This window comes from Chlamydomonas reinhardtii, chromosome 10 (genome assembly GCF_000002595.2).
Source record: "Chlamydomonas reinhardtii strain CC-503 cw92 mt+ chromosome 10, whole genome shotgun sequence".
Lineage (NCBI taxonomy): Eukaryota > Viridiplantae > Chlorophyta > Chlorophyceae > Chlamydomonadales > Chlamydomonadaceae > Chlamydomonas > Chlamydomonas reinhardtii.
The window spans coordinates 69,278-95,081 of record NC_057013.1 but is presented as its reverse complement, the minus strand read 5'-3'; the positions used below and the strand labels follow the sequence as shown (position 1 = coordinate 95,081).

At 65.3% G+C, this 25,804-nt stretch overlaps 6 protein-coding genes across 7 annotated transcripts; 2 read left to right on the top strand and 4 right to left on the bottom strand.

The window, feature by feature from the left end:
- The first annotated feature begins 36 nt into the window (after positions 1-36).
- On the top strand, positions 37-9,412 carry CHLRE_10g418250v5 (uncharacterized protein). The gene is made up of 27 exons (XM_001702585.2): positions 37-480; positions 691-952; positions 1,086-1,139; positions 1,232-1,304; positions 1,414-1,621; positions 1,711-1,832; positions 1,941-2,085; positions 2,219-2,323; positions 2,483-2,733; positions 2,829-3,003; positions 3,091-3,654; positions 3,783-4,112; positions 4,244-4,408; positions 4,536-4,691; positions 4,816-4,901; positions 5,058-5,571; positions 5,711-5,827; positions 5,994-6,059; positions 6,227-6,309; positions 6,525-6,651; positions 6,800-6,973; positions 7,086-7,313; positions 7,451-7,588; positions 7,755-7,856; positions 7,999-8,154; positions 8,333-8,437; positions 8,619-9,412. Exons 1-27 carry the CDS (start codon positions 280-282, stop codon positions 8,832-8,834), a joined length of 4,923 nt encoding a protein of 1,640 aa, XP_001702637.1. The 5' UTR covers positions 37-279; the 3' UTR covers positions 8,835-9,412.
- Positions 9,413-9,414: 2 nt separating this feature from the next.
- On the bottom strand, positions 9,415-10,956 carry CHLRE_10g418200v5 (uncharacterized protein). Its single transcript, XM_001702746.2, has 3 exons — positions 10,753-10,956; positions 10,513-10,625; positions 9,415-10,255 (listed from the first exon to the last, which is right to left on the bottom strand). The coding sequence occupies exons 1-3, from the start codon at positions 10,952-10,954 to the stop codon at positions 9,908-9,910; spliced, it is 663 nt and encodes a 220-aa protein (XP_001702798.1). The 5' UTR covers positions 10,955-10,956; the 3' UTR covers positions 9,415-9,907.
- Positions 10,957-11,002: 46 nt separating this feature from the next.
- CHLRE_10g418150v5 (uncharacterized protein) lies at positions 11,003-13,756 on the bottom strand. Of its 2 annotated transcripts, none has more exons than XM_001702747.2 (4): positions 13,249-13,756; positions 13,084-13,135; positions 12,404-12,600; positions 11,003-11,929 (listed from the first exon to the last, which is right to left on the bottom strand). In XM_001702747.2, exons 1-4 carry the CDS (start codon positions 13,443-13,445, stop codon positions 11,707-11,709), a joined length of 669 nt encoding a protein of 222 aa, XP_001702799.2. In that variant the 5' UTR covers positions 13,446-13,756; the 3' UTR covers positions 11,003-11,706. The 2 variants fall into 2 exon arrangements, with proteins under 2 accessions (XP_001702799.2, XP_042919812.1); XM_043066415.1 differs by having other exon boundaries at positions 13,249-13,646.
- A 449-nt stretch (positions 13,757-14,205) lies between these two features.
- Positions 14,206-17,434, top strand: CHLRE_10g418100v5 (uncharacterized protein). Its single transcript, XM_001702586.2, has 7 exons — positions 14,206-14,522; positions 14,601-14,688; positions 15,079-15,194; positions 15,496-15,554; positions 15,826-15,949; positions 16,242-16,367; positions 16,650-17,434. Exons 1-7 carry the CDS (start codon positions 14,361-14,363, stop codon positions 16,734-16,736), a joined length of 762 nt encoding a protein of 253 aa, XP_001702638.1. The 5' UTR covers positions 14,206-14,360; the 3' UTR covers positions 16,737-17,434.
- Positions 17,435-17,451: 17 nt separating this feature from the next.
- CHLRE_10g418050v5 (uncharacterized protein) lies at positions 17,452-23,436 on the bottom strand. The gene is made up of 11 exons (XM_043066414.1): positions 23,384-23,436; positions 22,833-23,066; positions 22,518-22,748; positions 21,872-22,222; positions 21,265-21,639; positions 20,544-21,094; positions 20,004-20,304; positions 18,757-19,686; positions 18,347-18,523; positions 18,105-18,221; positions 17,452-17,833 (listed from the first exon to the last, which is right to left on the bottom strand). The coding sequence occupies exons 2-11, from the start codon at positions 23,010-23,012 to the stop codon at positions 17,651-17,653; spliced, it is 3,396 nt and encodes a 1,131-aa protein (XP_042919811.1). The 5' UTR covers positions 23,013-23,066; positions 23,384-23,436; the 3' UTR covers positions 17,452-17,650.
- A 48-nt stretch (positions 23,437-23,484) lies between these two features.
- Positions 23,485-25,750, bottom strand: CHLRE_10g418000v5 (uncharacterized protein). Its single transcript, XM_001702750.2, has 3 exons — positions 25,139-25,750; positions 24,798-24,923; positions 23,485-24,214 (listed from the first exon to the last, which is right to left on the bottom strand). The coding sequence occupies exons 1-3, from the start codon at positions 25,325-25,327 to the stop codon at positions 24,110-24,112; spliced, it is 420 nt and encodes a 139-aa protein (XP_001702802.2). The 5' UTR covers positions 25,328-25,750; the 3' UTR covers positions 23,485-24,109.
- Between the last annotated feature and the right edge of the window lie 54 nt (positions 25,751-25,804).

Below are 25,804 nucleotides of genomic sequence, written 5' to 3'. Positions count from 1 at the left end.
GCCACAGCTGACCCTGACAGCGACACTTGAAACTTACACTTGAAACTTGACTTTGCGCACGTTGAGTCGCTTCATCACCAGTTTTACCAGTATCTTATGGCTCTTGGTGAAATACAAAGCAAAGGACACGCGGTCAAGCACGTTGTTACCGCGCAAAAATGAACTCAGTCTGGGACGTAGAGTTGCAGCAGCTGGCCGAAGAGTTGCACTCTTGACGCATATCTTAGAAACTTAAACCTTATCTTGACCGACCTGGCTACTCGGTGCAGCCAGTCAACCATGGCCATCGATGTAGACCGAACTCTCGCGGTCCTCCGGCGCAAGCTGGAGGCCCTTGGCTACTCCGACCCGCTTGAACCGGCGAGCTTGCAGCTGGTGCAAAAGCTCGTAGAGGACTTGGTGCACACCACGGACAGCTACACGGCCGTGAAGCAGCAATGCGCGAAGCAAGCTCAGGAGATAGCAGCGTTCGACACACGGGTGAGAAGTAGCTAGCTTCTGGTGCGAGAGACTGCAGGTGTCGGTGGCCAGCGGGAGACGTTGAGGCCCGAGGGGACAGGGAAGGGGCAGGAAGAGCCGGGTTTTCGGAAAGCTGGAGGGTTGCACGTCAGGCAGCCATCCGTTTTTCTTGGTTGTCCACTGTATCACACATGCCGGCCTTTCCCGCTCGATCACCCTCTGATTATGCAGCTGGAGTCAGTGCGGCAGGACTCGGTGCGGCTGCAGTCGGAGAACAGCCAGCTGCACGTCCTTGTAATGCAGCACGCGGAGCGGCACGAGCGGGAGGCGCGGGAGCACTACACGGCGGTGAAGCGGCTGGAGGACACCATCGCAGAGCTGTCCTACTGGAAGCACGCTGCTGCGGAGAAACTGGCGTCGGCGGATAAGGAGAACGCGGGGCTGCGGAAGCGGTGCGAGGAGCTGGCCAAGCTCACGGACCGCCTTGCCTCGGGTGAGCGCGTGGGGGCGGTTGATGTGCGGCATTGTGGTGGTGGCCGCAGTATTGCATGTGATGGGCCTATTCTCGCGTACACATGACCCCAAACACAGCACCTGAGCCTGACCTTACACGTCGCCCAATGCAGGCGCTGCGACCCCGCAGTCCGTGGCGCCCAAGATTTCCTCGCGCAGCCCCATCCGTAAGTGCAAGGCCTGGCCGCCGGGCGCATATAGTCGGCAGAAGGCACGAGCTGGGCACAATCTGACGTGTTTCGTGCTCGACGCTCTGCAGGGGTTGCGCCTCCTCCCTCTCCGCCGCGGCCCCGTCAGGCCACTGTGGATGTGCTGCAGGCCGCTAACGGCAGGTAGGTGTGAGGCCCGAGTGTTGGGGCCTCTCCATGTTGCTCTTGTACTTTGGGTAAGGTTGCTAGTCAAATGACGTCCGGCTTCTAACGCTGGTCTATGGCGCCACAGGATCCTGTCGCTGCAGCGGCAACTGGCCGACGCCACCGCAGAGCTGCAGGAGCTGCGGCAGCGCGTGGCGGAGGACGAGGACCAGATCCGGCGGCGGGACGTGGAGATCGACCGCCTGGGCACTCGGGCGGGGACGGACACCAACGTGCTGGCGCTGCGGGCACGCAACGAGGCCAATGAGAGCATGATCCTGCAGCTCAACGGCACGGTACGTGGCTAGTCGGTGCAGGTATGGGGAGGGGCGCAATGCCTGTGGTGAGGGGCGTTGCTGACAGGTGCTGTGCTCTCTCTGTGCAGGTGGAATCCCTGGCGGCCCGGGTCCGTGAGCTGGAGGCCGTGGAGGTGCGGTGTGAAGAGCTGCAGGGGGCACTGCGCCGCGCGGAGATGGACCGCGACCAGGCAGAGGAGCGTTACAGCAGGTGGGTGCCGGACCCCGTTTGTAGTCAAAGGGTTATCCCCTTATCCGGCAGTTAGCTCGCCGCCTTGGGATATGGCCAAACATTAATGGTCCGTTCCCGCCTGTGCAGGTCTGCACGCGACCACGACGCCCTGTCTCGTGAGGTGTTGGGCCTACGCCGCGACTTGGCGGCTCTGCAGGACACCAACAACAGGGCGGCGGGGCTGCTGGCGGCAGACGCGGCGGGGGCTAGTACACCGGACACAACCGCAGGGGTGAGTGGTCAAAAGCGCTCGACGCTGCATAGAAGTCAGGGCTAGGGTGCTGCGCCAAGTACAGCCTCATCATGGCTTGGAAGGTAACCTGACCTCGTATCACCTGCGTTGCTGCCGTTCTGTGGTCCGCCAGGCCCCGGCGCTGCGGCAGCGACTGGCTGACTCTCGGGCGGACGTGGAGAGGCTGAGCGGGCAGTTGGCGGCGGCGGACATGGAGCGGAGAAACCTGGCGCAGCAGGTGTGTGTATGTATTTGCTAAGGTATGCGGTAGCGCGTTATGTTGACCGCCATGATCTGGTGGGTAGGCTGCCAGTGCGCAGGCGTGGCTACCGGCAGGACTCCGCATTGCCTCCTATTTTCCTGGCAGCGTGATTATTCCCGTGTTGCCACATCGTAGTTGTCCGCCTTGCGCTCGGAGCTGGACGATACCCAGTTCCTGCTGGCGGAGGCACAGAGCCGCGCCGCTGGGCTGGCGGCAGCGCAGGCAGTGGCGGAGAGCGAGGCGCGACGGCTGGCTGGCGAGGCGGCGGCACGTGAGGGGCGGCTGCGGGAGCTGGACAGCCAACTGGCGGTGGTGCTGTCCGACCTGGAGGCGCGGCAGGCGGGCTTTGCAGCGCTGGAGAAGGACCGCGCGGAGGCCAATGCCAGGTGCGGATGGATATTTCGGGCGCCCTCGTGCACTGTGTGGCTGTGTGCCAAACGAAAGCCATACACGGATTCCTGTGCACTGTGTTGTACCGAAGGGCTGAGGAGCTGGCTCGGCGCCTGGATGAGGTGGAGCGCTCTGCGGCGTCTGAGCGCGCGGCTGCGGCGGCGGCACAGCAGTCGGTGTCGCGGCTGGACTCCGAGCTGAGGGTGGTGCGGGGCAGCGCAGCCGCGTTGGAGGCAGAGGCGGCGGCATTGAGGCAGGAGCTCCAGGTGCGCACGCGCTGTTTCGGGAGGCTGGGTAGATATCGGCTCGGCTCGGCTTATCCTTCAACATTCCTGGTCGTTCCTATGTAACAGGACGTGTCTGTGGGCAAGGTGCGTGCCACGTCGGCGCTGAGCAGCACAGAGGACGAGGCTGTTCGCGCGCGGCAGCAAGCAGAAGCGCTCCGGATGCAGCTGACGGCCGAGCGCCGCGCTGCGGAGGAGCTGCGGGCGGGCCACGACACGCTGCAGCTCGAGGTGGACCGGCTGGGCGGCCAGCTGGCGCTGCAGCAACAGGAGGCGGAGCTGCTGCGGCAGCAACTGGCTGCGGCGCGGGGCGAGCTGGCAGCCAGCGAGGCGGCGGCCAGCGGCGCCGAGCAGAAGCTGTCGGGGTTAGGAGCGCTTTCGCAACGGCTGGAAGAGATGGGCGAGCAGGCGCGCCGCGCACAGGCGGCCACCGCTGAGGCTGAGGCAGAAGCTGTGCGACTGCGGGCGGCGGTCTCCGAAGCCAAGGAGGGGCAGGCGCGGGCGGAGCGGGGCCTGCGGGAGGCGAGGCGGGAGGTCGAGGGCGCGCGGGAGGCAGAGGCGCTGGTCCGGGCGCAGCTGCGTGAGGTTGAGGCACAGGCGGAAGGGACGTCCAAGGCACTCAAGGCAGCAGAGGTAAGGTGTCCTCTGCCACTCATCCTCATGTCGCTATTCCAGCCCATGATAGGCCTTGCCTTTGCACACGTGCCAGTATTGCCACCTAAACCATGTCGCTCCTTGCCCACCTCCCACTTGCCCGCAAGGCCGACCGTGACCGCGCGCTGATGGACGCGCGCCTGGCCGCCGGCGACCTGGCGTCATTGCGCGATCAGCTGGCGGCGGAGACGTCCTCGGCGGCAGACGCGGGCAGCACCGCACGGCAGATGGCGGCGCGGCTATCAGCGGCGGAGCGGGCGGCGGCTGCGGCGCAGGAGGAGCGCGAGCGGGCAGCGGTGGCGGCTGAGGAGGCGGAAGCGGCGGCTGCAGCAGCTCGGGGTCGCGAGGAGGAGGCCCGTGCCCAGGGCCGCGAGTGGGCGGAGCGCGCTCGGCGAGCAGAGGCACTGGTGGCAGAGTATGAGGCCGATGTGGCACAGGTGAGCGCAGCGGGGGTTGAGCTACTTAGGAGTTACAATAGGCTGGCATTGTTATCTCGAATGTGCCCGCTTGCAGCGATGTCTCGTGTATGGCACGGTGTCCCAACCCCTTCCTATGCCCCAACCCAAAGTTGCGCGCGGCCCGTGACTCGGATGCGGCGGCGCTGCGCTCTCTGGAGGACACTGTGGCGGCGGCTCGGCGGGACCTGGACGCCCGGCGCAGTGAGGTGGAGCAGCTGACCACTCTGAGCCTGAGGGGTGACGCCACTGTGCAGGAGTACATGGCAAACCTCAAGGTGGGAGACGGGCTGCCGGGGGTGGTGGAAAAGGGCTGAAGACATGGAGAAGCATCGCATCTGGACGGCTGGCATCTGGTGTTTCCGTCTCCGTGCGTTCATGGTTATGCACGTTTGCTGCACACAGGCCATGTCCACTGATCTACGTGCCGCCGAAATGCGCGCCGCTGACCTGGCGGGTGAGGCGGCGGCGGCACAGGACGCGGCCGCCAGCTGGCGCAGTGAGGCGGAGCAGCTGCGGGGCCTGCTGCGGCAGATGGATGCGGACAGGGACAACCTGCAGGTGAGGTGTGCGGGTCAGCAACGGGTGGAGTTCGTGGTGTCGCGTCCGTCGTTGAGGACAGCCTGGCACTGCAGCTGAGACAACGGCCGCCTGTGCGCCCCCGCCCCTTCCCACCCTCCCACAGCACGAGCTGGATGCCAAGGCAGAGCGGCTGGTGGCGCAAGAGCAGCAGCTAGCAGGGGCGCAGGCAGCAGAGCAGGAGGCAGCCAGGTGGGGGACATGCTGCATGATGTGCCGGGACCGTTGCTAGACAGCCAGGTGTGCGTGTGCAGGGTGGCTCCCTCTGCTGTGCTCGCACCGTTGCGTGCTTGCTCCAATGCACGTTCATGCCGCTTGGTTTTTCTACCACACGCCACGCACATGCAGGCTGTTGGCGCTGGCTGAGGGCCGCTTGGCGCTGACGGACAACCGCGCGCGGGAGGGCGAGGCAGAAGCTGCGGCAGTGCGGGCGCAGCTGGCGGCGGCGCTGGACAGTGTGCGGGCGCTGAGCGGCGAGGGCGAGGCGCTGCGTGAGGAGCTGCGGGCGGTGAGCGAGGACCTGGAGGCGCTGGTGCGAGAGAACCAAGTAGTGGGCGGCGAGCTGGCGGCGGTGGCGGCGCAGCGGGACAGCGCGGCAGAGGAGGCGCGGCGGCTGGGCGGGCGGCGGGCGAGTGCGGAGCAGCTGCTACGGGCCAAGGAGGCGGAGGCGGAGGACCTGCGGCGTGTTTATGAGGCGTTGGCGGCGGAGCACCGGCGGCTGCAGGGCGGTGTTGGGGCTCTGGAGCGGGAGGGTGCCATGCGCGAGGCGGCGCTGCAGGCCAAGGCGGCGGAGGTGTCCAGTCTGGCTGAGTCACAGCGGGCTGCACAGGCCACCATCAACCAGTATGTCATGGACCTGCAGGTGAGGACTGAAGGTGGACACAATGAGAAGATGGGGGCAGGTCGGGACGACGCAGGGGAAGAGAGGGCAATTTGCATAGCGGAACACATGTTGTGCCGACCTCTTCCTGAACACAGTTCCCATGTACACACCTGCACAGGCGTTTGAGCGGCAGGTGGACTCGCTGTCGCGGCAGCTGAGCCAGGCAGAGGCAGACGGCGAGGAGCTGGTGCGGCAGCGTGAGGCGCTGCTGGAGGAGATACGCGCGGCGCAGCAGGTGAGCTGCTGAGGAAGCCGGGCGGCGTGGCGCAAGGCCGGCCACCTAGTACGCTAAGGACTCCTTGCTTCAACGCTGCGGCTTTCGCCGGGCTGGCTGGTTTTTAGACTTGGGTCTGCACCCACGCTGTGCACCCAAGGGCCTCACCCGCACGTCCTGGCTGCAGGTGCGGCTGGGTCTGGAGCGGCACCGTGAGGAGCTGCAGCGGCAGGTGGCGTCACTCGACAGCCAGGTGGGCAGGGGGGGAGGCGTTACCGGGCGGTGGGGTGCAGTGGGACTCTTGAGCCGGTGGCGTGTCACTCACTTCTCGCCCGTACAGTGCCCCGGGCGCACTTGTCCTTGTGTATGTCAGACCGCCCCTGCTGCATGTTCATGTGTGCACCTCGCCCGCGGCTGCAGGTGGCCATCGGCCGCGCCCGGCTGGAGGACTCCAACAGCGAGGCTGCCAGCCTCAACCAGCGCCTGGCTATGGAACGAAGCAGGTGCGAGTGTTGCAGTGGCGTTCCGGTCACCCACTGCAGCCCATTGTAGATGTCCACGCCACCAACGCAGCCCGTTGTTGAGGTGCACGTGCATGTGCCCTCGTTAACACCACCGTGAATGCACATGACTGTACCCACCTCGCTGACAGGCGCTCCCTGCGACCCCGGCAATGCTCGATATTCACCACCACCGCCGCTGTCATTACCAATTGCAGGGTTGCGGAGCTGGAGGGTCTGCTGGCGGGCATGCGGGCGCGCGAGTTCCGCAGCGACTTCGCCAGCGACCGGGCAGGCGGCCAGCTGGCGGTCATGGTGGACCGTAACAGGGCGCTGGAGGAGCAGGTGGGGCGCCCGCGGCGGGGATGTGACCGTATCGTCTGATAGGCAGGCTATTTGCGGCTGGAGGAGCACGTTTAGCCAAATGTTATGGCCTGCACTGCAAACAGCAACCGACTCCTGGACGGGTCTGTGTGTGCCCCTGTGCCTGCAGGTAGCCTCCTTGCAGCACCAGGTGGGGGCGCTGCAGGCCTCGCGGGAGGCGCAGGACCGCGAGCTGTCCCGACTGCGTGGCGAGGCGCTGGCGCTGGCGGCCAGCACCGCGGCCAGCCTGGAGGGACGCACAGCAGCTGCGGGCGGCGCAGCGGCGGGTGCGGCCAAGGACCAGGTGTGCAAGGGGACGGGGACTGGGTGTCGCATAATCGCCGACAGAAGGGATGTTGTGTGCTGGGCACCCTGTCGTGCCGCAGCACTGAGCCTTCTGCACATGTTGGCCACAGGCCGCGGCGTTGGATCGGCTCACCTCGGAGCGGGACGCCGCTCAGGACGAGGCAGCCCGGCTGCGGGGGGCTCTGGCGGCTGCCGAGGCAGCGGCCGCCTCGGCGTCTACAGCCGCCGCCGTGTCCATCCCAGCTGCTGGCTCTGGGTCTGAGGCTGCTGCGGTGCTGCGGGTCCGCTGCTCCGAGCTGGAGCGCCGCAACACGGAGCTGATGCAGGAGCTGCGCACGGTGGGGCTCAGGAGTCAGGGGCGGGCCATGCGCATGGTCCACAGCGCTAGGCTCAGCTTGCTTGCAGGTGCCCTGATGCTACGTGCGCCCGCGACCTAGGCTGTTTGCGTACTGCCCGCCTGCTTGCGACCCCGCAGCTGCAGGACACGTGCCGGCAGCAGGAGTCGCTGCTGTCTGCGGCACAGAACGAGCTGAGTGCGCTGCAGGCAGAGCACCGGCGGCTGGTGGAGCTGGTGGCGCGGCTGGACCAGGACAAGGCAGCGGCGGCAGCAGAGGTGGGCGCAGCAAGTGTACAGCCATGGGGGCGCACTGGCGCGTTGTCACATGCCCAGGCCGCAGCCGATGGGCGGTGCCTCATGCAATCACCTCATGCACACACGCGAAAAAATGCTGCCTTGATATTTCTATCCTCCATCTGCAATCCCCCCCCCCTCCGCTTAGGCCGCCGCCGCCCGGCAGCAGGTCGCAACGGCCACCCGGCGTGTAGCCACTGCGGAACAGGAGGCGGCGGCGGGCGCGGCGCGGCTGCAGTCGCAGCTGAGGGTGAGGAGCCCGGTGTCATGCATGTCACTCCACTGCTGCAATGGGCCCTGTGCAGAAGGCTGTTCACGTCATCAGCCTGGGGTAGTCCAGCCCTGTACATGGGCAGCTATCGTACTTATTGGTCTGTGCTTCTGGACCGCAGGACGAGCAAGGCCGGCGGCGCCAGGCCGAGCGCGACTTCCTGGAGCTGCTGTCCAGCATTGAGGGAGCGGGCGGCGAGGCGGCGGCGGCGGCAGTTGCGGCCGCTCACGGCGAGGGCGCGGCGGAGCTGGCCAGCAGGCGCTTGCGCGAGCTGCAGGTGCGGGCGCAGGCGGCGGTGGGGCACTGGGGGTCAAGCCATGTAGACTGCGTGCGGTACAACCTGTGTCTGACTCATTGCCGCGCCGAACGGGGTTTGTGCGCAACTTCTCCCACCACAAATCCTCCCCCAACAACCTGGCCTCTGTTCGTCACCCCTCGCCCTTTGCAACTTTCAGACCCAGGTGGATGCTCTTGAGGCCGAGAAGGCGGGTCTGGAGGAGGCCACGCAGCGCACCCGCGCCACCCTGGGAGCCATGTCGGGACAGATGGCAGCCATACAGGTAGGCAGGGCGCTGCCGCTGGCGACATTATGAAGAGTCACCTGTCCACTGTGTTGGGTGCTGATTGGTCGGTGCCTTGGCCGTCGCTGCTCCTGCGCCGCGATGGTATCTTCTAGCCGCCTCAAACCACCTTACGCCACCTCAAACCTCGCCCTCCCTATTCCTCCGCGCACACCCCCAGGCCGAGTATGACGCCACTAATACTGCACTGGCGGGTCTGGCGGGGGCCATGGCGGCCGGCGCGCAGGGACAAGGCCAGGTGCAGGGGCCCGCTGGGACCGCGCCTGCTGCTGCCGCAGGCGCGCCGGGGCCACAGCCGGGTCAGGCGCAGGCGGGGGGCTTTGGCGGGGCGCACGGTGGCGGCAGCATCAGCCTCTCGGGGGGGCCGCGTCGGTAGCGCTCTGGCTAGTGGACGGCAGCGCAGCTGGATGGACCGGAGGGGAAAGCGGGCTATGTGCTGGGCGACGTGACAATTCCACAATGACAGTGATTAAATTCATGAATCTGTACCATGTGTACAGTTTGGGCCTAGGTCCGTGATGTGAGGAGCTAGATAGGTTGTCTGAACGCTAGCCCTCTTACACCGTCCTGAGTGGTCGTCTGTCATAGGCGCAAACTCAACACATGGTTTGGGGTGTGGGGACGCCGCGTTGGCGAGAGCCACGGATGGGGGCATGTCGCAGAGGGAACTATACAGTTTGGGCAGGTCTTACAGTGTGGACAGCAGGGAATCCTCCCCTGGTGGACAGTGTGGATAGGCTGGGAAATGGCGCTTGTAGCGGGTCGCACGTGTGTGTGTATGTGAAGCAAAGACTTGTGGTGGCACAACACGGCATTGGAAGTGCTGGACAAGGACATGCATAGTGGATGAACGGTATCGTGCGCGCACAGTGCCGGGCTGCCGGCCCCACACTATGTGGGGTGCATCCCAGCGCCGCGTCGAGCAAGCTGCATCGTGATCACGGGACAGACTGCTGATAGTGTTGGGGTTCAGCCTTTGTTCTAATGTGTCAGTCCACTCCCCCCACTCCCCCGCCTATGTTCGACTTCATCGGATACCGTATTCATCCTTGCAGCAGCGGCTGCGCCCTTCCCCCCCAAACGCTACAAACTAGGCATTTGGGGGCCCCCGGATGCCGTGGGCGAGAACGTGGTTTGGGCCCTTCTCGCCTCCGGCGGCGGCCCACCCCTGGAAGGTGCAAGCCCTGCGCCCATCTCGAGCCCCCCCCCCTGTGATGTCTCTATGGGTCTATGACTCTATGGCCCACCATGATGGCATGGGGCTCCCGCGGAGCCGCAAGCCGGTCCGGGTCTTAATGGGTCCTGTACCGTAGTCGTGCGCCTTCCGTCTGCTAACCTAGCTCACCTCCATCACGTTCCTTAATGCACACCTCCTCTGTACCTACACATGACCGGCAGAGTCCAGCAACATTTGCCAAACCACACGCCCAATCAAGCACTGTGCAACGCTCACAGGTGGCGGATGCGTATCTTGCGCCAGTACACCACGGGCAGCGCCAGCCCCAGCAGCAGCACCATGACCAGCTCGAAATTGAACATCCCCATCTGCCCGTGGCTGTGCGGCCCCCGGTCCGCAGCCGCCACCTCGTCCGCCAGCGCCTGCTGATGCGCCGCCACCGTCTTCTCCGTGCAGCTACGCACCACCCGGAAGGACTCGTGGCGCCCAGAGTGGCTGCCGCGGGAGCCGGAACCGCTGCCGCCCTCCGAGTCCGAGCCGGATGAGGTCGAGGCCGAGACGGCTTCGTCCAAGTCAGCGTCGATGTGCACGTCGGGCGGGTAGGGGTAGGTTAGTGTGACCTAGACGAGAGGGGAGAGAGGGGGGAGAAGTGTGAGAGAGGGTGGTTGGGCTGTGGTTGCACCCGAGCGCCGTGCAGTGTAAAGTAGGAACCGCCGCGCTCCGTGTGGCAGGACCCGCCTCATCTTGCAGGACCCCTGTGTGACCCTTGAGTCATCTTGACATCCCTTCATCCACTTCTGCAGTACCTTCAACAATCCCTGGCTGCTGGTCCTGCGTTGGGCAGTGTCCCCGGCCCAAAGCCGCGGCGCCCGCTCACCGGCCAGTCCGTGGCGTGCTCCGAGTTGGTGGTGCACTGCAGCAGCTCTTTGAAGCCCGTGTCCGCGCAGTAGCGCTCAATCTCTTCATCCTCCTGACACTGAGAGCAGCCCCCTGTCAGCGTGACAATGCGGCGTCGGGACTCTTTGAGCAGGTGTACAGAAGGTGCAGCAAGGTTGGTTCCATGCCCACGACGACACAGGAGCGGTGGATCGCCAACTCGCCAAGCCTGTCCTCGCACCTGAGAGCTTGCAGTATAAGTGCTTGGACGCTGAGCCCTCTTTCACTATCCGCTCCACAACGTCTCGCTCCTGTAGCCCGCGAAACAAGGCTCTCCCCGCGCGGACGCGCTCTTGTGCATTTGCATATGATAATAAGGCTACAATAATGAAAGCTAAAAGGCTGGCAAGAGTCTGCGCTCTTCGGCAATTCGCTCTGGACATTTTGCTTTATCACTCGTGAGCCGCTAGTCGTATAACATCGCAATTCAGAGTTTGCAGTTTAGTAATAAAGTGAGCGTGTGTGCCTTGACGTGTGGCACACACGGACGGGGCCCCATGGGACCTGCTCTCTGCCCGGGCTCTCACGAGCGAGAATGTGAACGCTGTTTGCGCGTGGAATGACACAACAAACTCCCTGGTCACATCCAACGTGGAGTGTGCTCTCGCAACTCAGGCAGTCAGTTCTGAGGGGCTCTACAGCCTATTCTCTCCCATAAGCACAACACAACACAAACACACACGCCTCGCCCTGGCTCCTAGAAGCCCCGTCTTCGGGACCCGCCTTCGGGCTTCCAGCTCCCGACGCGGGCATCCTTCTCGGGCGCCCAGCACTATCGCCACAGCTACCGTATATCACGCCTGGCTCACGGCACGGAGTCTGTTGTGTCCTTGCACGCGCAACCCTACATAATTTGACACCGCTCCCCAGCCCAGTGCATCCCGCGCATACGCCACCATCGTCTACGCAGGCCGGGAGCCAGTTAACCAGCCGTGCTGCCGCCGGCTCCGAAGTGGCCGGCTCTTTGAATATTTGCAGCACACTGTCTAGCTCGCCACCTTGCAGTCCCACTGCCGGTCATACGCGCAGCTAGCCGCGCACTCAAACCAGCAAACATTACACCATCGAGCATATAGGCATTACTCCCCATGCCTGCCGCCCTCCCCTAACCCACCACCCCTGACGCGCCGCCGGCTCACGAGGTCCCGCCTGCCAGCCTGCGCCGCAGTGCCGTGGCGTCCGCGCCCGCCAGCTGCTGTGTGGTGACCGCCCCGAACTCCAGGTTCTGCGCCGTCTTGACCGTGCTGCTGATCAGCTTGGCGCCCTCGCCGCTGCCGCCCACTGCACCCGGGCCGCCGCGTGCCGCTGCCGCCGCCGCTGCCGCTGCCGCCGCGTCCGGCACCTTGAGGCGCGGCACCCTGTGGTGGCGGTCAACGGGATTGATCATTGTAATACCACAGGGCCACGAGCGTGACTTGTTGTTACTGTCCTGTGTGGCCATCAGGTCGGCCTGTGACGCAGCCACCTCAGCCTTGCGGCTGCCAATACGTGCATGCTGCCACGGGCACTTTTCCCCGAGTCTTTCATCTCACTGCATTGGCCCTCTCTGCCATGGACAAGTAGCAGTCCGGCTGTGTTTCCCTGAGGGCGTTCTGCAGCCGGCTTCAACTCCCACCCCGGCCCACCCTACCCCACCCCACCGGGTTAGGTTTAGTTTGGGCTGGTATCTACAGCCCCACCCCACCCTACCCTGGTGTCATTTCGGCCCCGCCTCGCGCCCGACTCTCCAACGGCTGCCCCACCACCTCATCCACCCCGCACACAGGCTAACCGCCCTGACCCTGGTTGCCGCCGCCTTCACCCTCTCCCCCTCACCCCCGCCCCCTTCTCACTTCTTGCCAGTGAATGCCTCATACAGGTGCTCCAGCAGCGCAATGGCGGCACCGTGCACGCCCTGCACACAGCCCTCCACCAGGTCCCCGGGCAGGTTTATGCCTTGCCGCCCGCAGAAGGCCTGCAGCTGCGTCCAGTTGTCCCGCTTGAAATGCGAGCTGGCTGCGTTGGCGAACGAGTGCATCTGGATGTCAGCCTGCGGAGGGGCACAGGAGGGGAGTGCGGGTAAAGACCAAGCCCCACTTGTCATGGCGACGCGAGGGCGCTGAACGCTGGTGTTTAACCCGTTCAAGCCTGGGCCGTGCCCCCACCAGGCGTAACCCAACAGTGGACATGCATGACATGATATGCGCATCAGGTGCGTCGTTGCAAGTGCTGCAGGGGCTAGTCCGGTGGGTGCACTGCCGCGCCACCGCCGCCTCCGCACATGCTAACGTATGTTTACCGGCGAGAGTGATCCGGCACGAGGGCGTGGATGCCATACCCACCGCCATGATAGCTACATACGGTCTGCATTTGAATCTACTGTGTGCAATTCATATTCTACCTAAACGGCCGGGCAGCATGACCAGTCCCGTCAGCACGAGCCCAGCCCGTCCCACACAGCTGTCGCAGCACGCCTGCCCCTCCCTTCCTAGGCGCTTCCCGGCCCGAACGCCTCCTCCCCATGCCCACGCACCGGAAAGTATCTTGAGAAGATTTCCGCCACTAGGAAGCCGTTCGCCACGTCCCTGCGGCCAGTCGGGAGCACAGGCGTTGGACTCACAGCGACTGGGGCCGGCAGGTAAGCACCGGCGAAGCTACGGCGCCGCGCCCAGCCCGCTGCAGCCCCGAGATGCCTTACCGCCTGCAGTTCTTCAGCGACTGCGACAAGTCCAGGCCTTGAACCCATTTCAAGACGTCGCGATGCAGGGCTGGCGTGTCGGGTGGAGACTCATATCCAAATAGCGTTGTGTCTTCTTGTCGTTGTAGCCTGTCTCGCCGCCCAGTGGTACTTGTTAGCGAGGTCGCGGTTTGGGACAACGTCGCCCGGTTGGTCATTCTGTCTTCGCAAAGCGCAGTCTTCAAGTGCACTGAGAAACGTTCTTATAAAGAGAAATTGATATGTGATATGCTGCTTTGTCGATTACAGCGCACTCGCCATCTTAGACTTGTCAACCTTAGAGTTTGTGATTGCGAAGCTTTGGTCAGTAATTTGAGGCCGCTGCCCCCACAACCTAGTACACCATGCAAAATTGCAGGTCTTATCGTGTGCTTGTGCGGTGTCTATTCAACTGGGGCCTTACAAAAACACACACGTGCCAACCTCCTGGCGCGAGCGGAATCTGCCCCTCGTCCCTCCCTGAATATTGTTCAGATGCAATGCAACACCGCTCAAGACAGGCACACTGCAATAGTTGTGTGCATTGCGATCGTTGATGTGCTGTCATGACCAGGCGTCATAATCGACCAGACCACCACCAGCCCTATACGCAAACGCTCATTCCCCCCGCTTAATCAACGTACATCCTACTTTGCAGATGTACCACCGACGTGAAGCCCATCCCCTGAATTCCCTGAACGCTTGGACATTCAGCGTGCGAAGCATGCCTGCAGTGACGGGAACACCCAAGAGCGGCCACACTGATGGACCCACGGGCGCAGAGTGTTATTCCAGGCTATCTTGGAAAAGCGGAGGGGGACTTGAAGGGCTTCGGGGGCTTTGGCGTGAGCAGTTGGCGTGGCACCTGGATGCGTGCCTGGATGAGCAGGGGGCTCTCGTGATGTCGAGACCGCAGGCGCATCCCCGGCAAACCGCGAACTTAGGCCACTACGCTTACATTGTTTTTGATACATAGGCTCTAGAAAACTGCTTGGGATAAATAACAAACACAGATCTTTGCCAGACTTTTGGCCCTGCTCGTTTGCTCTGCTGCTTTAATCCACTAACGTGTCCCTCCAGCTCAATACATCACCATGTCGCGGAGATATGATTCCCGCACAACGATTTTCAGCCCCGAGGGGCGCCTTTACCAAGTTGAGTATGCCATGGAGGCCATTTCCAACGCCGGTGCGTCCATTGGCCTGCTGGCGAAGGATGGAGTCGTCCTGATTGCGGAGAAGAAGATCACATCCAAGGTAACTAGGCGGGCTCGCATGGGATCGCGCCCAATTTCCAGGGCTGGCGCTAACTTGCATCGTCTTTCGGTCGCGTAGCTCCTAGACACGCACGCGGTGGGTGTGCGCCGAGAGAAGATGTACCGGATAGACAACCACATCGCCTGCTCGGTGGCGGGTATCACAGGTGGGGGCGGGTGGGGTCTGGCGGGTTCGCGTGCTGCGTGGGCTTGACCCAGTTGCAGATGCAGCATGGCCGTTGAGGTGGCATGTGCGACTGTTGTAGCGCAGGGTTACTGGCATCTGTGTATCTGCCGTTGTGGCATGCGGGAAGCTCTGGTTTCATTTCGACTCGGTTCTATTTGTGTGACGCTTGGTCAACACCGCGCTTCCACCGGCGGAGGACTGCGTGTCTGGCGAGCAATTGTCTCCGCCGATGTGGCTATGAAGGCCATCTGGATGGAAGCGTGGGGTCGGTGCGCATCTCCCGAAGACCCGAACTAACCAGCACTTTCCCCTTCACATTTCCCTTCACATTCCCCTGCCCCCTCCACCTCTTCCCCCTCTTCCTCTCCAGCCGACGCCAACATCCTGATCAACACGTGCCGCCTGGCCGCCCAGCGCTACCTGTTCGCCTACCAGGAGCCCATGCCGGTGGAGCAGCTGGTGCGCACCGTGTGCGACACCAAGCAGGTGAGAAACAACGGGCGGTGGCGGGGTGGGGAGGGGCGGGGGGATTCTTTGCCGAGCCCCGCGAATTAGTCCCGTCATCAGGGGGAGTGTTTGAGGATACGTTATATACACAATACTAGGGGTGGCGCCGCCGCACTGCACCAACCTGCTACCCGGCTTTTGCCCTGTTGGATTGCTGCCCGATGCGGCCTGAGCAGGACCTGACGACCCGTGTCCCTGCCGTTCCACCACCCCACCCCACCCCGCCCGGTGCTTTTACTCTGTTCCCGTTCCCTAACCGTGCAACCCCACCCCCACACAGGGGTACACCCAGTTTGGAGGGCAGCGGCCGTTCGGTGTGTCGCTGCTGTACGCTGGCTGGTGAGCGCACAGTGGGGGAGGGGGCGGGGCCTGGCCGTGTGTGGAGGCGCCGCTGGGGGAGGGGGGTTTGCAGCGTGCGGTGTGCACAGAGCGGAGGGCGTGTGACGGGCGGACGGCGTCGTGTGGACCGCGTGCAGGGGTCGGGGCGATGTGCTAGCTGCCCGGGTGCTAGGGCTGGAGTCTTGCGCGGGGGACCACGTGGCGTGAGCAGGCAGCAGGACGGCAACGGCCCATGACTGCTGGACCTGGCCTCACACACCCTACCCCGCAGGGACGAGCACTACGGCTTCCAGCTGTACCAGTCCGACCCCAGCGGCAACTACGGCGGCTGGAAGGCGGTGGCCATTGGCGCCGGACACCAGGCCGCCAACAACCTGCTCAAGAGCGACTTCAAGGTAAGGAGGGTGAGGGAGGGGGTTAGGAGCGGGCATGTAATCGCCCAACTAATCCTGTGTGCAGTCGAGTATCGTCCCACATGCATCGCCACCACCTGCTCACCAACCACATGTACCCCTCCCACCTCCCGCAGTCTACCTCATACAAAGTACCTCCCACCCTCCCGCTTGCCCTCCGCCAGTCCCGCGCTGCCTCTCGCTAACCTCGCAAGCCCCCCCTTCACTTCATACTTGTAACTTTAGCACTCCGTTCTCCACATGAACGGCTACCCCCCGCCCCCCCCCCCTGCAGGAGGACCTGCCCCTGTCTGAGGCCATCCCCTTCATCATCAAGGTGCTGGCCAAGTCCATGGACACCAGTCTGGCGCCCGACAAGGTGGAGCTGGCCACCATCAGCCGCGATGCAGCCAGCGGCAAGGTGAGGGAGGAGGACAGCGAGGGAGGGAGGGAGCGAGGGACGGAGAGAGGGCTGTGCTCACCATCCCCGGTTTTATACATGAGATGCGATGGGTATGTACGTGTCACGAGGTTTGCAACTGGGATGTGGGGCCTTGGTTTAGTGGCAAGGCGACAGGTTGGGTCGCCCCCCTACCTCGTGCCTCCATCGCTGAGGCTGGCAGCTCACATCCCACTGCCAACTCGCTCTCACTCCTGTCCCGCCCCTGTCCTGCCCCTCCCCCGCCTCCCCCTCATGCTTCAGGTGGTGTACAAGATCTATGACGCCCCCGAGCTGACGCCGCTGCTGGACGCAGCGAACGCCGAGAAGGAGGCGGCGGCGCAGAGCTGAGCGGGCTGAGCATGAGAAGGACGTGGCAGGAGTCGAGGGCACGAAGGAGAGGGGGGTCAGGCTGTGGTGACTGCAGGGCGGCGGGGAGGCTGGACTAAGCCGGTGCAATGTTTGGAGGGGTAGTGCGGTGATGCGCGGGAGTGTACAGGTTGGGTACCACGGTGGTTGCCCGGGCGGCGGGGCGCAGCCGTGTGTCCGTATGCTAGTACAGTATGCAGAAGTGTCATAGCAGCGGTGGTGGTGCGGTTGTGGTGGTAGTGAGGGTGCACAGGCGCTGGGGCTGACAGCATGTCGGGCCACGGCTACCGGTGCGGGGGCAGCGGTCAGGGTTGCGAGTACGGGCGGAGCGGTTGTTGTTTGTGCGCCCTAGCGCGTTACCCACGCGCGTTACCCTAGGCTTTCTTACGCGGCGACCCAGTGCGGCATGCCGCTAGGGGCTCATTACGGTATGTGCATATGATATGTGACACTACGGTATTGGAGTTGCCACGCCATGCGGTGTGTCAAGTACAGTGAACGACCTGGCCAGCCAGCATTGTGCACCAACCAACTTGTCGGCACAGTAACTCGGGCGTTCGACCAGCCGCGCACTCCTGCACTGCCGTTGCAAATTCTTTGCCATCTGCTGACTCTGGGGTCTGGGAATCAGCTGCACCCTACGGGACTTCACCAACCTGCTTTAACACTGTCCCATCGCACACCAACCAACAATCAATTGGCCAGACAATTACACGCCTTCTCCCACCGTGTGCCGTTCGATGGACCCCTCTCCAACCTCGCCACAGCAGCAAAAGCAGTAGGCATCCTTCGACATCGGGAATGTCCTCGCCCGCATGGGGTGATGGGGGGCCGATGGCGCGGCGGCCCGTGTATGCAGGCACCCGTGTGCGAGAGCTTGGGGCTGAGCGCGGCCTCTAGGGCGGCAGCGGCGGCAGGGGGCACCAGCTCAGCTCCATCTCCAGCTCCGCCGCCCCCGCAGAGGTGCGGCTGCCCGCGGGCTGCAGCAGCCAGGTGCGGCGCAGGCGGCCGGCGGTGGCGGCGCCCAGCAGCGGCAGCCGCACACCGCCCAGCAGCGTGTCGGGCCGCTGCAGGCCGCCCTGCACGGGGGGGAGGTGGGGAGGAACGGGGCCAGGGCACGGCCAGGGAGTTGGGGCATTAGGGGGAAGGCTGTGGCAGTCGGGTGCCTTGCCAAGCGGGCGGGACCAAGGGCACGGTGGGAGGGGACAGCACAAACACGCCAGTAGTGCTTTCCTAACGCACCGAAAGTGCATGCAGCCCGTCACTCATTGCATTGTGCTGCACCCTGCGCTCATGCGCAGCCTCAGCCCCGCCCCGCCCCCCTCCTCCCGCCTTCTCCCCTGCACACACCTGCATGTCCAGCCTCGCCAGCCGCCCCACCGCCTCCCACCCCGTGGTGGCGTCCCACAGCCGAGCCACCAGCCAGCCGCCCGCAGCGGCGGGGACCAGCTCCAGTGCAGGCTCGTCCTGGGGAGGAGGGGGGGTCAGAGTAGTGGGGGGGGGGATAGTGAAGATTGAACACGCAGGTGCAACACACGTGTACGACGCCACCCCACACACCCGTCTTTCCCCAGCCCCTATGCGGTCCCCACCTCCCAGGACGCCTCTGCGGCGTTGTAGCGGGTGGATGTGCGCTGTGCCGCCGCCACCCCCCCTGTGACCGGATCCAGCAGAAGCAGCTCCACCCAGGGATCTGAGGCGGCGGCGGCGGCGGCGTTGGAGGCGGCGGTCAGCTGCCGCAGCCGCAGCACACGCACCGTAAGCACCGCCTGGCGAGGCAAGGAAACAGAAGGGGAGGGGAGGGCGGGGTGACCGCGTGTTGCGGCCCGGTGGAACAGTGTCGGCTGCGCGGAGCAAGCGGTTGCAGCAGCATCAACACAGCACCTGTGTTAGCATCGGCGGCATGAACAGCACGTTGGCCGCAGAGTTGCGCTGCTACCCCCCGCTCACCACAAACCCATGCACGCGTTTAGCCTCCCTCACAAGTGACACGCGCCCTCACCTGCTCCTGCGGCGACACTGACTCGGGCGGCCGCACCAGGCGGCTGGGTCCAGCCACCGGCCACACTGCCCCCAGCTGCACCTGCACACCCACTGGCGGCACCACCTCGGCCCTACCGGCAGCAGGCCCCCCACCCGCCCTGTGCCCCTGCTGCTGAACCTTGGCGGGCGGGGAGGTGGACAGCGGCTGCGGGTGCGCCTCGCCCTCCCGCCCCACCACAGCGCCCAGGGCGGGACCCGCAGCCAATTGGGCCGGCCCCGGCAGCGGCGCTGGCGGCCTGACCCCGTCCCCTGCTGCCCCTCCACCCCCACTTGCACCTGCTGCCCCGCCTGCCCCGCCTGCACCTGGCGCGCCGGCGATGACCGCACTGGCCTCCACCATCGGCCCAGTCGCCAGCTGCTCAGTTGCCAGCCTTGGACCCATCCCCATGTCCAGCTGCTGCTGTTGTTGCCAGTTGGCTGCAGCAGTATCGTTGAGAGGCGCTGGAGCCGGCGCTGCTACCTCAGTGCTGGTGGTGTCGCTGCTGGTTCCGCTGCTGGCTGCACCGGGTCGTGGTGGCGGCGGCAGGGGTAGGTACTGCGCCTGCAGGTACACCCGCACGTGGTCAGACCGGGGCCGGGGCGAGTGGGGCTGGTCGCCGATGTGCACTGCGGCCAGGGACTGCAGACCCACACCGCCCAGGTGAGCCCCGCCGCCCACATCTGAGCCCGGGAGGATGCGGGCGGACGGCGTCGTACTGCTGCTGCTGCCGGTGCCAGCCTGCGGTGCCACCCCCGCCACCTCCAGCTCCACATGCTCGTCTTCCTCGATGTCCTCCGAGCCCTCCTCCGAGCCCTCCTCAGCCTCGGCTGCCTGCTCGCCGCCGCCGCCAGCACCAGTCACACGCGCCAGTGAGCGCCCGATGTGGCGGGTCAGGCGGGATACGCCGCCCTGACGTGTGTGTGGGAGGCCGGGGAGGGTGGGTAGGTCCAACGGGTGCGGGTGTGCTTCAGCTTGTGGGGCAGCTGTGGCCGCGCATGCATGCCCTTTGCTCATTGCCGCCCGCTCTCACATGCACACACGCACACACGCACACACACACAGGCTTCCTTGGCTGCAACTCTGCATCATACACTATCATGCGCGTAATGTTTTCCTTGTGCTCTTTATCACAGAGGTTCCTTGTATATGCTTCTAAAGCATGCTGTCAAGCACAAGGACACAAGGCATTGTACCTCTCAGGTATGTTCATATCCCTGACGCCTCACCGCAGTGGCCGCTGCGGGGTGGCGCAGAGCTCGGCCCAGAGCTTTGAGCCCGGTCAGAGGCGCTGTCGCCACCGCCACAGCCGCCCCGCCCACACCCGCACCCCCACCACCACCGCCACTGCTTTCGTCGCCCTCCCCGCCGCGACTCCGGCGCATGTGAGCCACCACTGGCACCCAGCCGCTGCCGCTGCCGCTGCTGTCGGGGCCACCGGCTGGTCCGGGCGCCCCGCCCGCCACCTGCTGCAGTGCGGGCAGCAGGGCGGCCAGGGGCACTGAGGCGGCGGCCAGGCAGGGGTCGTTCCTGACAGATGGGAGGGGAGGGAGACAGGCAGGGACATGGCAGGGACAGGCGGCAGGTGTGAGACAGACGGCAGGAGAAGAAATGAGGGGCGGCAAGGGCTTGTTGCGGGAGGTCAGCATGGGGCGGGCAAGGCGGCGTAGCAAACACCACCCGGCCCACTTCCCACGAGCCTCCAGGCCCAGGGAGTGGACTGACCACCTCGCCGCCCGCCACCACCTGCCTGCCGCCGCCCTGCTCACCAGCCGGGCCGGTCCCTCAGCAGCCTCAGCTGCAGCCGCTGGTGCCGCGGCGCACTGAGAGGCAGGATGAACTCGTGGTGGGGGCAGGCGGCGGTGGCGGCGGAGACCGAGGAGGAGGAGGCGGAGGAGGCCGATGCAGCCGGTCCAGCCGACTGCTGTAGCTGCTGCCAGCTGGCCAGTACTGCCTTGCCGCCGTCGTCGCCAGGGATGGCGCCGGTCGCCGCGGCGGCTGCGGGCAGGACTGGCTGCGGCGGTGAGCGCTGCACTGCGCCCTGCCGCACCTGAGCCGACACATACACGAATGCAGCCGAGGAGCCGCCGCCGCCGCCCTCAACCCCCGCAGCTGCAGCCGCCCTGCGGACCCCCGCCGCCTGCAGCCCCTCTGCACGCAGCAGTCGCAGTCGCAGCACCCCCACAGGCCGCCGCAGCCCTGCCAGCACGGCGGCTGCTACTCCCACAGCCCCCTCCTCCCCAGCCTCCTCCTCCTTTACTGCGGGGCTGAGCTGCAGCAGCAGGTGGCGCGGGTACAGCAGCGTGCGCTGCAGGAAGGCCTGGGGGCACACACATGTACGGGTGGAGGGTGAGCGTTGGGGCGAGGGCGGGTGGGGCGACGGCGGGTGGGGTTGGCACGGCAACATCGCCCCTGCAGGAGGAACGACACGGTCGCACGCCAGCCCACGTCACACGCCCCAGCGCCGGCCCCGAACCCCCTCGGCCCCACCTGTGCTGCTGCGTGGATGGCCCAGCGCACCCCCGGCAGTGCCATCAGTTGCAGCCGCGGCAGCCACTCCCCACCTCCCCCATCTACATCCCCCTCAGCGCCACTCCCTAGCCCCAGCCCCAGGTCCGCTGCTGCATCCAGCAGTGGCGGCTGCGTCAGCGCCAGCGCCACCGCCGCCAGATAGGGCGGGGCGGGCAGCAGCGGACCCAGGGACAGCCGCACACAGCCGCGCAGGGCCAGGCGGCGCAGGCGCAGGCGCAGAGGCGGCAGGGCAGTAGGGCCCAGCAGGGCCAGGGCGGCGGCGGGCAGGCGGCGGCGCAGGGCGGGTGGCAGGGCGGCGGCCGGGTGCAGCGCAGCCTCCACCTCCACCTCGGCCTGGAGCATAAGGGGTTGTTGGTTAGGGGGGTTAGGGGTAGGGGGTAGGAGGTGGGAGGTTGCTTTCATCGCTCCCATGCCATGAGAAGAAGGGGGTCTAGGGTTGGGTTGGCTGAGTCAGGGATGACAAGCCTACGGACTATTATGGTGATTACACAGGAGCATCTACAAGGTATAGTGTGCCCTACTTACATCTTCGACACTATGTACGTTCCCCCTGTGGCACTCGCACCTCTGACGCCCACGCCACATCCAGTTCTACCACCAGCACCTCCTCACTGCTGCTGCCGCTGCCGCCAGACCAGCTACTGCCGCTGCCGGCCTCAGGCACAACGCTGGTACCGTCGCCGCCCCCCGGCACCGCCCGCACACCGCCAATGCGGGGCGGCGCTGCCGGGCCCAGCCCCAGGCGCGTCACCCGCAGTTGCAGCAGCTCCGGCTGAGTGCCGCCTGCCTCTGGTGCCTCCGGCGCCGCCCCAGACGCCGCCGCCAGTGCCTGTGTCAGCGCCGCCCGCAGCTCCCGCTCCCCCGCCGCCGCCAGTTGCGGCCACAGCAGCTGCAGCAGCTGGTTCAGAGCGGCGGTCTGTGTGAAGGGACGTGTGTGTGTGGGGGGGGGGACTGGATGTGTAGTTCATCCCAATCCCAGAGTAAACAATTGCCAACCCATCCAGATACCGTCGAGCGCGGAGGAGAGTGGTATAATCTTGTGGGACATGGGGCAGCGGGATTGGGCTTCGGAATACGGTAGTGTGGTGATGTAATAAGTGAAGTGGGAGTTCGTGACGAGGGTGTACAGACGTGGTGGTGAGTGCGTGTGGTGCGGTAGTGGTTGTGGTGGACCAGTGCCGGGCACGGGCACCACATGCCCCACCACCCACCTTCTCCACACCCGGCGCCACCGCCCAGCCCGGAGCCAGCTGAGTGAGGGCCGCACGGGAGTCGCCGGCCGCACACAGACCCTCCACCGCCGCCGCAGCAGCCGCACCGCCGCCTGCCAGTGCCGCCAGCGCGGAGGCGACCTGACCCACCACCCCGCCATGACCGCTGCTACTGCTGCCAGTAGTGCTGCTGCCAGCAGTCTGCCCTGCAGCCTGCCCTTGTGCCTGCAGCTGCAGAGGCAGCGGCAGCGGCACCTGATGGCCCCCCACCTGCAGATGCACATCCCGCACCTCCACACCGCCGCCTGAACCCACCACCCCGCCCGCGCCGCCGGCCTTGGGCTCAGCGACTGCCGCCGACGCCTCGACCTCTGCGCCCTCCACTGCCTCCACGGGGCCGGCGGGCGGCGGCGCGGCGGCGGCCGACCAGCGGTGTGCCGGCTGCCGCTCCAGGGGCGCGTGACGTCCGTGCGCGTCCTGATGGGGATGGTCCATGCCTACGCCCCCCTTGCCGCGGCCGCTGCCGGCACCGCGCCGCAGCAGACCACCCTGCAGCCGCAGCAGGGAGGCGGCCGCGGCGGCGCACCAGGCAGTGGCTGGGGAGGCGAGCACGGGGGAGGACACACCGCAGCCGCCGCCGGCTTCTGGAGGCGAGGGTGGCGCCGCCAGCCAGCCGCCCAGCTGCGTGCGTGGGTCAGTGCGGCGGGATGCGCACAGGTGGCGAGGCGCACAAGATATGCCGCCGGAACGTGTACTAGCCTACTAGGCCCGAGATTGCCACAGCAGCATTGCTGACCCCACAGCGAGCCAGCCTGTAGCGGTCAGGGCAGTCACGCAGCGGAGCACACCGCCAAGTCCACACGCACCTGGCTGCCGGCTGCCGCGCCCGCAAGGCCACCCAGCGCCGCACACAGCATGATGCCGACTGCCGATGTGTGTTGTATGTTATGCCGCAAGACTAGCAACGCAAGTTGTTGCTTTACAGCTCGCGCGGGGCCCACGGGACCCTTAACACGTCGTCTTTGTGAAACCTTCAGCGCTCCTTGAGGCGCTTAGCAGCAGTGGGTGCACTGGAACTCACTGCTTTGAGCTCAGCCCAGAACAATCCACTCGCTGACACGATGCCTCGGCCGCATTACCCTTGCCCTTGCCTCGGCCACATTACCCTTGCCTTTGCCCTTGCCCTCACGAAGCTTCAGGTTTTTTTACCTAAGCGTGCCCCCGCTGGCACCTGCAGTCGCAAATAAGTTCCTCTATCACCACTATCCTAGTTAAGCCACCGCAGCGTGCAGACCCCGTCCCAGAACGAGATTGCGTCACAGCTTCAGTCTCTATCTACACCGCACGCAAACTGCCGCCTCTCCTCCCTCAGCGGAGGTCGTCAGGCACAACAGCGCACCCACACTACCCGGCACGACGCATGGACCCCAGTTTGGGGGAAGCAGTTCCTCCTCTCATGCACGCACCGGCAACAGTGCCGACACAGACCTGCCCAGCTCTTGAAATAACCAGCTTTCTGCACACGCAGCTCCCGCCTCTCCTTCCGCTCCACGATACCCGTCCCTCGCTTCCAGCCCTCCCGCCCCGCCCCGCTATTCCAGCGGCCTGCCTCCTCTCCGGCTGAGCACTGGCTGCGCCTCCGCCGCCTCCCACAGCGCCCGCCAGCCGCCCAGCAGGTGCGCGTAGTCAGGCTTGCCCTGTATGTGCACATGTGGAGTGCGTAGAGCGAGTGTGTGAATGCCGTTGTGTGTGTTAAACAAAGAATCAAACGGAACAAAATTCCGCCATACACGCGCGCGCAGTTACCAACAAATACCGATGCAGGTTACCGAGCTGTGTGTGTGTGTGTGTGTGTGTGTGTGTGTGTGTGTGTGTGTGTGTGTGTGTGTGTGTGTGTGTGTGTGTGTGCATGTGTGTATGTGCATGCAGCGCAGGCACGGGGTGAAGGTGCCATGTGCCCAGGGGCTACGGCGGCCAAGCGGGGTGTTGGGAACTGGGGAGGAGTCTGCAGGCCGCCGCTCGCATGCATCTTTCTTGATGGATTGCTCTTATGTGCTGCTTCCCTCGCAGTGGCTACTACAAACTTTGGGGTGGTGACGTCCGCTACAACCGGGGTAGTCCTGGTGACATCATCGCCTGCATCTTCACCGGCTACAAGATGCCCGACCCGCCCTCACCAGAGCCGCCTTCGCCTCCCCCCCACCACCGCCTCCCAGCCCCCTCCTCCAGGCTTAGAGACCACCCTCAGCTCCCCCCCCCCGCTTCACCCGCCGCCCCCACCTTTGCGGTGTCCAGCGCTCGGGCCACCCAGTCCCTCCCCGCCGCCAGGTCCCGCTTGCAGCCGTAACCCTGTATCAGCATCTGACCCACGAGCGCCATGGACACAGGGTTGCCGCCCCGGGCCTCCTGAAAAGGGTTGGGGGAGGCAGGGAGAAGGGGGAAGAGTTATTATACAGCTTAAATGTAGTGTGAGGCAGGGAAACACAGGTTGAGTGCGGGGAGCATACGCATTACTGGAATCGCTCGACCAGTGACCGTCCTATTGACATGTGGCAGCCCTCCCTCCCTGCCTCCCTGCATCCCGCCGCCCTTACCCCTGCTACGTGCCAGTGCGGCCTCACCTCCATCTCCTCTTCAAACCACTCGTCCTGCACCTCCTCCACCACCTGCCAAAGCGGCTTGCCCACACGCCCCCGCCCGTGCTTGCTGTGGCAGTACTGCGGCACCGGATGCGCCGTGCGCCCCTGGGCGGGCTGCGGCGGCTGACAGGGGAGGGTGGCAGCGGCCGGGGCGGCGCCGGGATGGGTCATGGCTTACCCCCCAGAACTGACTGACTGGAGGCTTGTGAGGCTGGTGGTCGGGAGCACTGACGGCGGGCGGGCCGGCGCCGGGCTGCGGCGTGCCCGCAGGAGTGCGCCCGTAGGCGGGCCGCCGCGACTTTTAAGGAGCGCGGGCGTAAGCCGCGGCTTGCGGACAATCCGCTGAGCTGCTGCCGCTGGGGTCGACGAGGCCCCGTTCTTTCCCGCAGCGAGAGCGAGTGAACCAGGGGCGGGGACCTCGGCGGGTCGGCCAGTTTGTTTGTTCGAGCCCCCTACTCCACGGCCTGGTATCCTGTAGCTATATATTGCGACAGCGCTGAGCCGCTGCTAGCGCAAACAAGTCAGAAAGTCGCAAGAAAGGTGCGCGGAACTGTTTCTGAAGCTGTCGTAGTGTTGATAGCCCTTGTATGTACGTAGAAGCGCTTGGCAAGCACGCATCGGCCGCAGGCAGAGAGTATGAGAGTTAAG